The sequence below is a fragment of the Panthera leo genome, chromosome A3, assembly GCF_018350215.1.
Source record: "Panthera leo isolate Ple1 chromosome A3, P.leo_Ple1_pat1.1, whole genome shotgun sequence".
Lineage (NCBI taxonomy): Eukaryota > Metazoa > Chordata > Mammalia > Carnivora > Felidae > Panthera > Panthera leo.
In genome coordinates, this window is record NC_056681.1 from 99,160,944 (window position 1) to 99,174,511 (window position 13,568).

The 13,568-nt window shown below is 39.3% G+C and overlaps 1 protein-coding gene across 2 annotated transcripts in view; it reads left to right on the forward strand.

Annotated features, from left to right (window-relative positions):
• The window catches only part of DNAH6 (dynein axonemal heavy chain 6), a 242,122-nt gene that overhangs the window by 185,763 nt on the left and 42,791 nt on the right, over positions 1–13,568 (forward strand). For both annotated transcript variants that reach the window (XM_042932835.1, XM_042932838.1), the window contains exons 60-62: positions 3,051–3,230; positions 4,980–5,213; positions 9,802–9,937. In XM_042932835.1, the coding sequence (XP_042788769.1) occupies positions 3,051–3,230; positions 4,980–5,213; positions 9,802–9,937 (550 nt within the window). The remainder of the gene's footprint in view (positions 1–3,050; positions 3,231–4,979; positions 5,214–9,801; positions 9,938–13,568) is intronic.

Genomic DNA, 13,568 nt, shown 5'->3' on the forward strand with positions numbered 1-13,568 from the left:
GGAAGTTGGTGGTTAACCCATTTATTTTTTGCCATCAAAACTTTACACACAAATTGCTTAAAGAATGTGCTATTTGTACAAGGTTTGTGATAGGATTCCCTGCCTTCTTGGTGTGCCCCACCACCACCCCCACCCCCCCACGACTTCCTCCATAAAGACAGCTACATTCATCTCTTTTTTGTTTTGGTTATTTGGAGTTTTACATCTTTTCCTCAAATAATAGACTCATATTGCTACTTCTTGAGTTTTTCTTTTATACATTCACGGTTGTCTATACCTCTACCACACCCATACCCCCCCACAACCCTTTCCTCCCATCCCCCAGCCTCCCACCGTAGTTCTATCCTGATTATAGTTAAACATCCAATGTTTACATTGCCTAGAAATACGAAGTTCTGGCTGCGAGGGGCTAAGGAGAGAAGGGCTAGGGCGTCACCCTTCAGCATGTATACACTTACCAAATCTCTGTTTTCATTGCGGAACCAGGGCCTCAATTGTGCCTGGCTTCCTTCCATCAAAAAATCCTCTCTTTTAGGGGTGCCTGGGTGGCTCAGTCAGTTAAGTGTCCGACTTCAGCTCAAGTCATGACCTCACCCTCTATGAGTTCAAGCCCCATGTCGGACTTTGAGTTGTCAGCACAGTCTGCTTCGGATTCTGTGTGTCTCTCTCTCTCTCTGCCCCCCCCCCAAAATAAATAAACATCAAAAAAAATTTTTGTTAAGCCTCTCTTTTAATTTCCCCAGGGATGAAACCTCTATTTTCCAGTCAGAGTGGGGTTAAGGGCAATCCCCTGACTGGTGGTGGGGAGATGACTTGGGAGTCTATCAACCAATGCTTATTTTAGGCCCTTCCCCCTTCCAGTGTTTGGACGCCTCTTAAGCCTTTGAAGGGGATTTGTATTTTACAAATTGAGTGACTTCTTGGCTTTCCCCTTTGCAGCCTAGGAAACTGTTTTCCTGGGTCTGCTAAGTCATTTACCATTCTACTCTCTGCTTTCTGGTTCTCAAATTGTATTGACATTTCCTCTTCCATTCTTCCTATCTTTGTGAGTTTGCACTGTTTTTAAAAATCCCTTTACTATAATTTTGTTGTGGTTTCAATAGGGAGTAAGGTAGATACATGTGTTCTGACTGCCTTCTTTCTCTGTAAGCTGGTTTCTTTCTGTGTCTGCAGGGAGTTGCCTTACAGATATCCTTTCTACAGGGCAGAGGTAGGACCGATTATTCCTGGGCCACGTTTCCTGCCATTTCTTGCCTGTACTTTATACTCCCCTAACCTCCCAAAGCCCTCAATTTATTTCATTTTTTAAAGTTTGTTTATTATTCGTGTATTTTTAGTAATCTCTACACCCAACATGGGGCTCAAACCCATGAAGCCAAGATCAAAAGTCACATGCTCCCCCAACTGAGCCAGCCAGGCACCTCCCAGACCCTTCATTTTAAAATATGTATCATATTCCCTGATTACTGCTGAGACCTCAAGTCTCTTGGGCATAATACTTATAGGTAGTTACTAAACTCAACTGAAATATATACAAACAATTCTAATACTCTCTGGCAAAAAGAAGAAAATAGTCCACTTTGTTTTCTCTTTAGCCCTGGTGGAGTCTTCATTATCAGGGCCTCGAGCTCCCCCAAAAATAAAGAATTGTTTGCAGGTAGGTCTCCTTGATCCAACTGCTTCCATATCAACTTCCTTCTTTCTACTCATATGTAAATGTTCTAGTTGAATCCAGTACTGAGCTTGAGGCTTCCCATGCAGCTCTGCTCTTTCTTGTCCCCTCAGGTTCCTAAGGGGTCAACACAGAGAGAGAGTTTGAGCCTTTGGTTTCTGGAAAAAGCTGAGTCCCTCCCTTCCCTTTCCTGGAGGACAGGGGTGGACAGTCTAGAATTAATTTAGCCACTAGCCACATGTGGATATTGAGCCCCTGAAATGTTGCTAACCTGAATTAAGATGTGTTGTTACATACCAGATTTCGAAGACTTAATCTAAAAAAAAAAAAAAAAAAAGTAAAAATATCTCGGTAATTTTACATGGATTTTATGCTGCTATAATCAACATACTTTGGGTTATATTGGGCTAAATAAAATTATTGTTAAAATACATTTCACTTGTTTCTTTTTACTTTTAATAAACTGAGAAAAGACAGAATTATATATGTGGCTCACATTAGGTTTCCGTTGGGCAGTGGGGTCTAGACAGAAAGACTGTTAGACCCCCTTTTAGCTCTCCTGTCAATAGAGCAAATACTAAACACCAGTTCGCATAGTGATTTTTCTAGTCCCTGCCCTAGACTCTTTGACTTTCTAGACACAAACTTCCCAACCCAGGGATATCCACAGCTGAAAAAAATGGGGGTTGAGAGAAGACGACAAAGACAGATAGCAATATAGAGAGACTGAGGGAGACAGAGAAGGGAATCTTAGAAAACCCATTGGCCAAAAGGCTCTCCAGAACCACTAACCTGAAACAGAACAGCAAAGAACAGCAAAGACCTTGAAAATATCTCCAACTTACTTAGGTTATAATCCTTCGCAAACAACAGCTACTATCCCCAGGTTTCCTTATGTTCCTCACACCTATGAACGCTAGGGAAAGAAAGAATGCTAGTCTTCCTTGTTATTCCAGAATGGGATATGACACCACTTCCTTCCAGCCTCTCTCCACCCCCCTCTTTGGGGCAGTTTCATGGATGCCCCTTCTCCCCTCATACCTTCTTCTGTTATGTGAACCCTGCATCATTTCAGGACTGCTCAGGGGGAAATCAGGAAGCATCTGGGAGTACTCTGTCAGGTGTCCCTTTCAGAAACACGTCAGATTTGAATCTCAGAGAAGTGCTGCTCTGGTTTTGTCAGCTGTTCCCATTTGCCTACCCCCCTCTCTGGAAGGACAGTGGTTAGCTTGGTCCTGAGATTCAGTTATTCTATTATTGTAATCACTAAGTCACCATATCCTTATTTCTGTCCTAGACCTAATTGGGTATATGCCAAAAATCCCACCATTTTTTTAAAAAATGGAACCTAAGAACTTGTTTTTGTATCTTTATTCAGATCACTTCAGGTGCCATTAAAATCAGGCTAAAGGAAGCTGAGTCCACTGAGCTGATGATAAATGTTGCTCGTGAGAAGTATCGTCCAGTAGCCACTCAAGGCTCTGTTATGTACTTTGTTATTGCAAGCCTCTCAGAAATAGATCCTATGTATCAGTATTCATTAAAATATTTTAAACAGGTAAGTACATTGTTTTGTCCATGAAATCTATGTCTTTGGTTTCCCTTTAAATCCCACTGAGTTACGTTTTTGACTCAGACAAATCATGAGTCTATTTATCAGGTAAAACCCTCTAGGAGTTTGGGTTCAGTCTTTTGGTTCAAGAGCAACCCACCTGCCATGTCTTCTTAACACTCAAGTGCTCAGCATGCACAGAAAACTGTAGAGGAAGAAAGGAAAGATTTACTCTTGACCTCCTCGACTAACCCATTTAGACTCTGCTTGTCAGTGGGAAGGGTAGCAAAAAATTTGCACCAGTCTTTTACCGAAAACATTCGCTATGTCTTATTTGGCAGTTCCTCCACATTGCCTTGGGTGGTGGGTTTCTCTAACCTACTGGTCTCTGACCTCCCAGAAGGCAGAAATGAAGCCTCAGCCATCCCTGCCTCCCCACCGTGCTGCTACGTAATTAGTGTTTCATGAATAAAGAGTCTGTTTCCATCCCTCCATAAAAGAGCAGTTGAATTTTTATGACATTAGACCGAACTTGGTTTTGCCTCTAAGTGTCTAATTCAGGTTATAGTTAAGGGTCCAGCAGCAAGAGGAGCTGCAGGAGAGAATGGAAATGAATAATTGGAAGAAATGAGAGGCATGTTGTTTAGACGCGCCTGGGCTCTCTTCCCACAAGATGTGCATTTGCTTTAGCAGCCTTAAAAACCATTTGTTCTGGGGTCAGATCTCAGCTTCTAAAGACAGGGCTTTGCTGTTCTCATGTCTCTGCTTCCTTCCTTTCGTTGGCAGGTATTAAACTAAGCAAGGTCACAGGATGAGAAAATCCTTGAATTCCACCTAAATGACTTTCATAATGGTTTTGGAGGTTTTGGAATTCATGCTTTTCAAGGTTTTAAAATCTCCTTCAGGAAATAAAAATGAAGATGCTCTGAGAATATCTCAGGCTGACAGAAAAAGGGCTATGGGATGAATCATCAATGCACTGGGGTTTTTCTGTTTAGAAGGGAAACTAGAGACCCTAAACATATTTGTACGTGACCAAACTGGCCTGGGCATCATCTCCCAAAGCCATTCATAACTGCATGTCACGTTGAAATTATTTAGGGTGTATCAAGATTCACTGTGTTTTATTTTGGCACTAAACATCACATCTCCACGGGATTTTAACTTCTCTGTTTCTCATTATGTTGTTAAAGAAAGCTCCATCCTCTTTTCTTCTAAGTGTTTTACGGTAACAACTCCGTTCCCCTTTGTCGACCAAACTTTGGGGAGAGTTAACAAGGGCTTTCCCTTAAATTTCAGAGAATATTCTAGCACATTCTTCCCACATCCTAACAATTATGTTGGAGAAGTGCCAAGAAGTGCACATGACCTTCCCTTGCCCTTACATCTCTCACCCCAAAATGATTATCAAATTTGAGTTAAGGACATGAAAAAACTGGTTCTGCCAGCTCACCTCCATTTTCCAGTTTTCTGCCTCACATCAAGATGATGCCTTTTTGAATATTGATAGGTGTTTGGCAGTGGTTCATTGCTGAAAGATGGGGTGGGGGGAACAAAGGAGAATGCAGAAAATAAATATCACTTATCAATTTGGGATGAATTCTGGCTTTTTCATAGTACATTATTCGTCTCCTGTGCTGCTACTGACTCACAAAATACAGGGCCAAGAAGGGCGGGAGTGAGGAGCAGGGATTTTTTTTTTTCTTTACAGGAATTGAATTATCCAAGACATTGATAGAGCTCTCTTTCACACAGTTGTTCAATACAACAATTGAAACATCTGTAAAGTCAGACGATCTAGAACAGCGCATGGAAATACTCCTGGAACAAACGCTTCTAACTGCTTACGTCAATGTTTCCAGAGGACTCTTTGAGCAACATAAACTCATCTACAGCTTTATGCTGTGTGTAGAGATCATGCGTCAGCAAGAAAGCCTAACTGATGCCGAGTGGAATTTCTTTCTCCGAGGTTCTGCAGGATTAGAAAAGGTATGTGTTTCACGTTTGGATTGTAAATGTTATTCTAAATGGAGCCCACAAGCACCTACCAATGCTCTGTAGTGGCTGAAGGTTATACATTTGGTTGTGTGGCCCAGCGATGTGGGCACTGAGGGTCTAATGGGCCAGGCTGTCACTCAGCAATGTCTATGCAATTTCTATGCAGCAGTGTCCTGGGATGCGGGGAGTAACCAATGAACTAGTAGATGTGATCATGTTTTGAAAAGTTGACCATCTTACAAATATGAAGAGTTAAAATTCAATAATGTTGTAACTCATAGATTTGGAAATACTGTTTGGGCAATCATGACTCTCTCTTCCCTGGACACAGCTTTCATTAAAAAGCACAGGACGTAATATAACTGGACTGTCACCTGCAATACCGTAATACGAGTTCTGCTGCACTTGCCTTCTTTGCATTCATCTTTCTATGGAACTTTCTCCAGCCCCTTCAGCTGGACTATGTCACCTCCGTACTACAGACCTGGTCAGCCACAGAAGTGAGCCATGCCCCCGCAACTCTTGACTGAAGTTCCATCTTAACCCCACTTTAAATTCTTGGCTCTATCCTCCCAATCTTGAGCCCCACCCTTGGTCCCTGCAGACATGACATCTGCACCTGTTTGCCAGTGTTTGAGCCTCAGTGTATTGATGGGAGGTTGAACTTCATGCTTTTTTTATTTGACTTTCAGTGCCCTATGCTCCCAGGACAAACCCAGACCTTCAGCTCAGGTCATGATCTCATGGTTCATAGGTTCAAGCCCCAGGCTCAGTGCAGGGCCTGCCTGGGATTCTCTCTCCCTCTCTCTCTGCCCCTCCTTTGCTTATGCACTCTCTCTCTCAAATTAAATAAATAAAAATCTTTAAAAAAGATTCTCTCTCTCTCTCTCTCTCTCTCTGTCTCTCCCTCTCCCTCTGCCCCTCTCCCCCACTCATGCTCTCTCTCTCTAAAGTAAAAGAAAGACAAAAACACAAAACTTAAAATTAGAAATCATCTTAAGAAACTTCTCAAAAGTTTTTTATTAAACTTTCTTTTCCTCTACCACGAGGAAATTAGAATGATTCTTGACTGATTTTTTTTTTAGAAATGTGTTTGGAGGACATCTTTTATCTAGTCACTTTATTTAGTTACTCATATTTTAATACTAGTATTTCCCATTTTTATCATAAATGCTATATATCAATAAAATCAATAGAATACAAAAGCAAACTACATGATCATCTTAGTAGACACAGAATAAAGCATTTGACAAAACCCAATATCTTTTTATCATAAAAACACTCAACAAACTATTAATGGAAGAGAACTCCCTCAACTAGGTAAAGGGCATGGACCAAAACCAACACTAACAACATACTTAATGGTGGAAGCCTGGATGCATTCTCCCTAGGATCAGAAACAACACAAGGATATCTGCTCTAACCACTTCTTCTCAACATTGTACTGGTGATTCTTGCCAATTAGGCGAGTAAATGAAATAAAAGGCATCCAGATTAGAAAGGAAGAGGTAAAAATATATCTATTTACAGATGACATGATTTTGTATATAGAAAATACTAAGGAACCTGCTTAAAAAAAGACTGAAGTATTAGAATTAATAAATGAGTTCAGGAAGGTTGCAGGATACAAGATCAACATACAAAATAAATTTGTATTTCTTGTATATGCTTGCAATGAACAATATGAAAAATGAAATTAGGAAAAAAGTCAATTTATAATAGCAACTGAAAGAATAAAATACTTAGAAATAAATTTAACAAAAGAAGTTCAAACTTATGCTCTGAACTACAAAACATGTTGAAAGACCTTAGAGGACCTAAATAAGTGGGAAAATTCCTACATTCGTGGATTGGAGACATAATACGGTTAGGATGGCAACATTCCCCAAAATGATCTACAGATTCAGTGCAATCCGCATCAGAATCCCAACTGACTTCTGTGCAAAAATTGACAAGCTTATTGTAAAGCTCATATGGAATTACAAAGGATCCAGATCCCAAAGCTTACTGCAAAGCGGCAATAACCAAGACTGTATGACACCAGCACAAAGATGGACAAATGGATAAATGAAATCAAATTTGAGAGTCCAGAAATAAAACCATGTGTCTGTAGTCGCTGATTTTTGGCAAGGGTGCCAAGCCAATTCATTGGGAAAAGAAGTCTTTTCAACAAATGGTGTGGGCCAACTGGACAGCCACATGCAAAATAGTGAAACTGGACCCTTAAATCACACCATATATAACTTGAAACATACCAAAACCCTAAATGTAATAACCAAAACTCTTGTAAGAGGACGTAGGAGTAAATTTTCATAACTGCATATTTCACAATGGATCCTTAGATCTGATATCAAAAACATGAGCACAAAAAGAAAAAAATAGGTAAATTGGACTTTATCAAAAATAAACATGCTTTTGTTTCAAAGGACACTATTAGAAAAATGAAAACACTGGGGCACCTGGGTGGCTTAGTTGGTTAAGTGCCAGACTTCAGCTCAAGTCATGATCTCGCGGTCCGTGAGTTCGAGCCCCGCGTCGGGCTCTGCGCTGACAGCTCAGAGTCTGGAGCCTGCTTCAGATTCTGTCTCCCTCTCTCTCTGCCCCTCCCCCACTTATGCTCTGCCTTTCTCTCAGAAATAAATAAACATTAAAAAAATGAAAAAAAAAAATGAAAAGACAACCCCACAGAGTGGGAGAAAATACTTGCAAATCATAGCCGATAAAGGATTTGTATCTAGAATACATAAAGAACTCTTACATCTCCACAATAAAAAGACAAATGACCCAATTTAAAAATAGGCAAAGGACCTGAATAAATATTTCTCCAAGGAAGATATACATAAGCATGTGAAAAGATGTTCAACATCATTATTCATCAGGGAAATGCAAATCAAAACCTTAAGGACATACCATTCATCCACACTAGAATGGCTGGAATCAAAAAGACAGATAATAGCAAGTGTCGGTGAGGATGTGGAAAAACCCTCATACACCGCTGCCTGGAGTCAAAACTGGTGCAGCTGCTTTGGAAAACAGTCTGGGAGCTCCTCAGACAAAACCTAGAATTAGTGTATAATCCAGCAGTTCAACTCCTGGGTATGTATGAGAAATGAAAACATGTCCACACAAAAAACTTAGACGTGAATATTCATAGCAGCATTATTCATAGTAGCCAAGAAGGTGGAAATAACCCAAATGTCCATCACCTGGTGAGTGAATAAACAAAATGTGGTCTATTCATAACAACAGAATATTACTTGGTCATAAAGAGGAATGAAGTACTGACACAAACCATGACATGAGTAAAATCTTCAAGACACTAAACTAATAAGCAAAAGAAGTCAGTCACAAAATACCACATGTTATAAAATTTGATTTATATGAAGTGTCCAGAACAGGCAAATCTATAGAGACAGAAAGCAGTTTAGTGGTTGTTTAGGCTGGGGCCAGGGGCAGATAGAAGGGTAATAGCTAAAGAATACCTGGGGTTTTTTTTGAAGAGATGAAATGTTGTAAAATTCACTGTGGTGATGGTTGCACCAACCTGTGAATTTACTAAAATACATGGGATTGTATGCTCTAAATGAGTGAATTGTATCTCAATAAAGCTACTTAAAAATGTAGTATAGGGGCACCTGGGTGGCTTAGTTGGTTAAACGTCCCAACTGTTGATTTCGTCTCAGGTCATGATCTCACGGTTCATGAGTTCAAGCCCCATATTGGGCTCTGCACTGACAGTGCAGAGCCTGCTTGGGATTCTCTCTCTCTCCCTCTCTCTCTCTGCCCCTCCCCTGCTCTCTCGCTCTCTCTCTCAAAAATAAATAAATAAACTTATTTTAAAATGTAGTATAGAACCTCAGGCGAATGTTCATGAATTTTCAAAGAATTAGTTTCAGTCTATAATCACAGCTGTTTCTCTCTTTTAAAACTGCTTACCCACCTTCAGGATAAAATTAAATTAAATTAAAGTAAAGTAAAATAAAACAAAGTGAAATAAAATAAAACAAAACAAAATAAAATAAAATAAAATAAAACTGCTTACCCACCTTCAGGGAATACTTCCAGATGGCATAATACCTTTCCCAGAAGTTTCTAGGGATATAGGAAATAATAATTGGACATAACATACACTCAGCCCTGCTGAAATGAGATCATCACCTGTCTTGCTACTGATATTGCTATACTACTCAGCTTTCCCCATCTCCTAGAGGTGAGAACATCTGGGAATCAGATCTGAAAACTAGTCTTGAGGGGAATAAAATCATAATATTTGGGGAGTGGGGAGAGACTGGTGCAACATGTTGGGGAACAGGCTAGAAGTCGACTTCACAGATTTAATTTTAACCCTTCACCAGATCAACTGCTTCTTGTAAATGTCAACCTGGAAAGCTTTCCCCAGCTGCACTTCTGGGCAAAGGTGTACAGGTAGAATTGATTCAGCACCTATTACTACTTGGCCTCAGCAAATGGTTATTTTTAACATGCAACTGAAGCTTGCTTTTTCACTTGGACAAGGTGAAAGTATATTTTGTGGTTGTCTTTGTGACTTATTGCTCATTTTCATTCTGTCTTCTAATAGGAACGCCCACCTAAGCCTGAAGTTCCCTGGCTGCATAATGCCATGTGGTTTGCATGCTGTGACTTAGAAGAATCATTTCCAGTTTTTAAAGGACTTACACAATACATACTGTTACATCCTATTTCCATACGAATAGGTAATATGTCAAAAAGGATCTGCTATAAAGGGATTGTAAACAAGCTTGTGAATCTTTTTTTTTTTTTTTGAGGCATTCTTTTATTTTATTTTATTTTATTTTATTTTATTTTATTTATTTATTTATTTATTTATTTATTTATTTATTTATTTTGAGAGAGTGTAAGAGAGAGCCTGCGCGCACAGGGGATGGGCAGAGGGAGTGAATCCCAAGCAGAAGACATGCTGTCAGCCCAGAGCCCAGTGCGAGCTGGAACCCACGAACTGTGAGATCACGACCTGAGTGGAAACCAAGAGTGCGACACTTAAGCTGCTGAGCCACCCAGGCACCCTAGGCTCGTGAATCTTAACTTTGATGTTTCCTTTAATCTCTTCTGCTATATCAATATTTTTCACTAGGAAATTTCTTCATTATTAAGAAATTGTGAAGTATTTGCTCTCCCAGTTGAATGTTTGAGTTCAATGCTTGGCGCATGAATTTTCAATATTTTATATTTACTATTATACCGATTTAAAAGGGATATACTTACCTCTAAGAATTGCCTTAGCTGCACCCCATAGGGTTTTTTTTTTAACTTTTTATTGAAGGATGACATACATATGGAAAAGTGCACAAATCAAAATTGTACAACTAGATATTATCAAAAATTAACTGTACTTATGAGCCCAAATCAAGAACTAAAATAATACCAGACTCCCATTATCCTTTCATACTCCCTCACAGGATCCTTTCCCTCTTCCCCAGAAGTAATGCTTGCTCTGAATTGTAATATTCTATGTTAATTTTTCTCACAAGTTTTAATATGCAGCCCTTTCAATTTTAAAAGTACACATTTTATGTTAACTAAAATTTAAATAATAAAAAAAAGAATAAATAAAAAGGATGATTAGAAAAGTCCTGAAAAAAAGAAAAGTACATTTTTTTTAGTTTGAAAGCATTTAGGATCTGGAGGAGCTATCTTTGTATTGTTTATAACATAATTATGTTATAGAAATTGGGGCGTCTGGGTGGCTCAGTCATTTGAGCATCTATCTGACTCTTGATTTCACTATGATTCCCAGTTTCTCTTTGAAATTCCAGAATTTTTCCCATCATATCTTGTGAAACTATGCTGTTCATTATGACTAGGCTTAGGATTATTATCTTCCTAGTAAATTATTCCTTTTTTGAATAATATGCCCTTTACTCTAAATAGTTCTTTTTTGCCTTAAAATATATTTTCTAATGTTAATGTAATTAAAGTGCAATTATCTTGGTTAGGGCTCTGCCTCTATATATTTCTATACTCTTAATTTTAACTCTTTTGTGTCATCATCATGTTTTTGGTGTATCTTAAGTGGAATTTTGTTGTTTTGAGCAGTATGAGAGTCTCTCTTTTCTAACAGGAAAGTTTTAATTCAATGATATTTATTACAATAATTGCTCCATTTCAAGGGCTCTCAACTGGGGAATATTTTGTCTCCCAGAGGACATTTGTCAGTGTCTGGAGGCATTTTGGTTGTCACAACTTGTATGGTGCTACTGGCATCTAGTAGGTAGAAACCAAGAATGTGGCTAAACATTCTGCAATGCTCAGAACAATCCTCCAGAAGAAGTAACCACTTGCCCCAAAATGTCCATAGTGGTGAGACTGAGAAATCCTGATTCTGTTCAGACTTACTTCTATCACCTTATTTTTTTTTTAATTTTTTTTAACATTTATTTATTTTTGAGACAGAGAGAGACAGAGCATGAACAGGGGAGGGGCAGAGAGAGAGGGAGACACAGAATCGGAAGCAGGCTCCAGGCTCTGAGCCGTCAGCCCAGAGCCCGACGCGGGGCTCGAACTCACGGGACCTGTGAGATCGTGACCTGAGCCGAAGTCGGACGCTCAACCGACCGAGCCACCCAGGCGCCCCTCTATCACCTTATTTTGTGGGGATTTTTTTTTCTTGGCAGCCTTTTTCTTTGTTTCATTTGTTTTCTTCTTTCTTGCCTTCAGGTGGCTTATCCATTCTTTTATTTACCCCATACTTATTTGAAGTTCTGTGTTCTATTTCTACCCTTTGATAATCACTCTTCTACTTGTAATATGAATATTTATTTAACCAGTAAGTGTAATGATTTAAAATGTACATGGACCAGAACTTCTGGAATCCTAATGTACTTGTTTGATTTCTAAATAAAGACTAGAAAAAAATGAAATGCTCTTCAATAAATGCATCAAATAGAAATTATGTTTCTATATTGAGGACCAGTTAAACAAGACACCTAGAGATAGAAGTAGAACACAAAAAGGAAAACACTCATAGGGGAAGGCTAAAGATGGCCAGTTAGGGACAGACCCAAAGCAGAAAGAACTAGATGGAGCCTAATAAACACACAGGCAAAGAAAGAGGGAAGGAGTAGAGGCTAGAAGGCAAAGTAATTCTGGGAACAACTCATCATGTTTGCACAAAAAGCACCGTGTGTTATCCCTGTTGATTGGGACTAAAATTTCAGCTATTTAAAACTACTTTCCTGCTTTCATTTGTTAAATTTCAGGGTTTATTCTGGAAATCCTATACAATTGTGAAGGTTTGTACATGTGTGATAGGAGGGCTTATGTTCTAAATGTGAAATTTAGATCTTTGCAGGTGAAGTTTAATAATCAATTCCAATGGCATTCTTACCTTCTAAAGCTTCCTAATTGCTTAATCTTTTGTCTTTGATAGTTTCTAAGTGCTTCATGTCCTAATAATTGAGAGTTATTTAAAATATGCTCTTATCCTCTCTCGTTAGCCAGAATCCTAGTGAATATACTATAAATAATGAGAACCTCGAGAAAAAGGAAGTCCTTTTGGAATAAATGGTTCTACTATCTGGTCCTCAGAGTAACACAACCACCTTCAACCAAAGTTGTGTGCTGTGCCCTGTGGTCTCATACCATGTCATTGTCTTTATGCCATCTAGAAATTAGAAGTCTTGCAGAGGTGCACACTCCTCCAGAATAGTCTCAAGTGTCACTGAATTGCTGTCACCACATTTTTGCTATTATTAGACCCTCAGAACAGAGCCCCAGCAGACCAGCTGGAGAAAGAGGTTTTCTAGCCTGACATTCAAGCCAACGATTTTGCCCAAGGTCCAACCAAAGGAACCTGTTTCATTACTAGAGGACAAACTGGCTGTGTTAGCTTGCTGAGAGGCTTACAGCGCACTGTATACCCTGCCTACAGGAATTTCAGTGCTAACTCTTGCCACATGTTAAAACCATTATAAAGGGTGGGGTGTCTGGGTGGCTCAGTCAGTTGAGCGTCTGACTTCGGTTCAGGTCTTGATCTCATGGTTCTTGAGTTTGAGCTCCACATCAAGCTCCACATCAGGCTCACTGCTGTCAGTGTGGAGCCTGCTTTGGATCCTCTGTCGTTCCCCTCTCTCTCTGCCCCTCCCCTGCTCTCACACACGCACACACTCTCTCTCTCAAAAATAAACACTAAATATTTAAAACAATTGTAAAGGCTAACCAGGATCCTAACCCTCATGTGACATGCAAGCCCATTTCCTATAAATATTCCATGGGGAAAGGGGAGCAATATATTCTGTTTATTAGGGCATAAAGTTCTATATATGTCAATTTATCCATATGTTATTTAGATTGTTCAAATTATATATG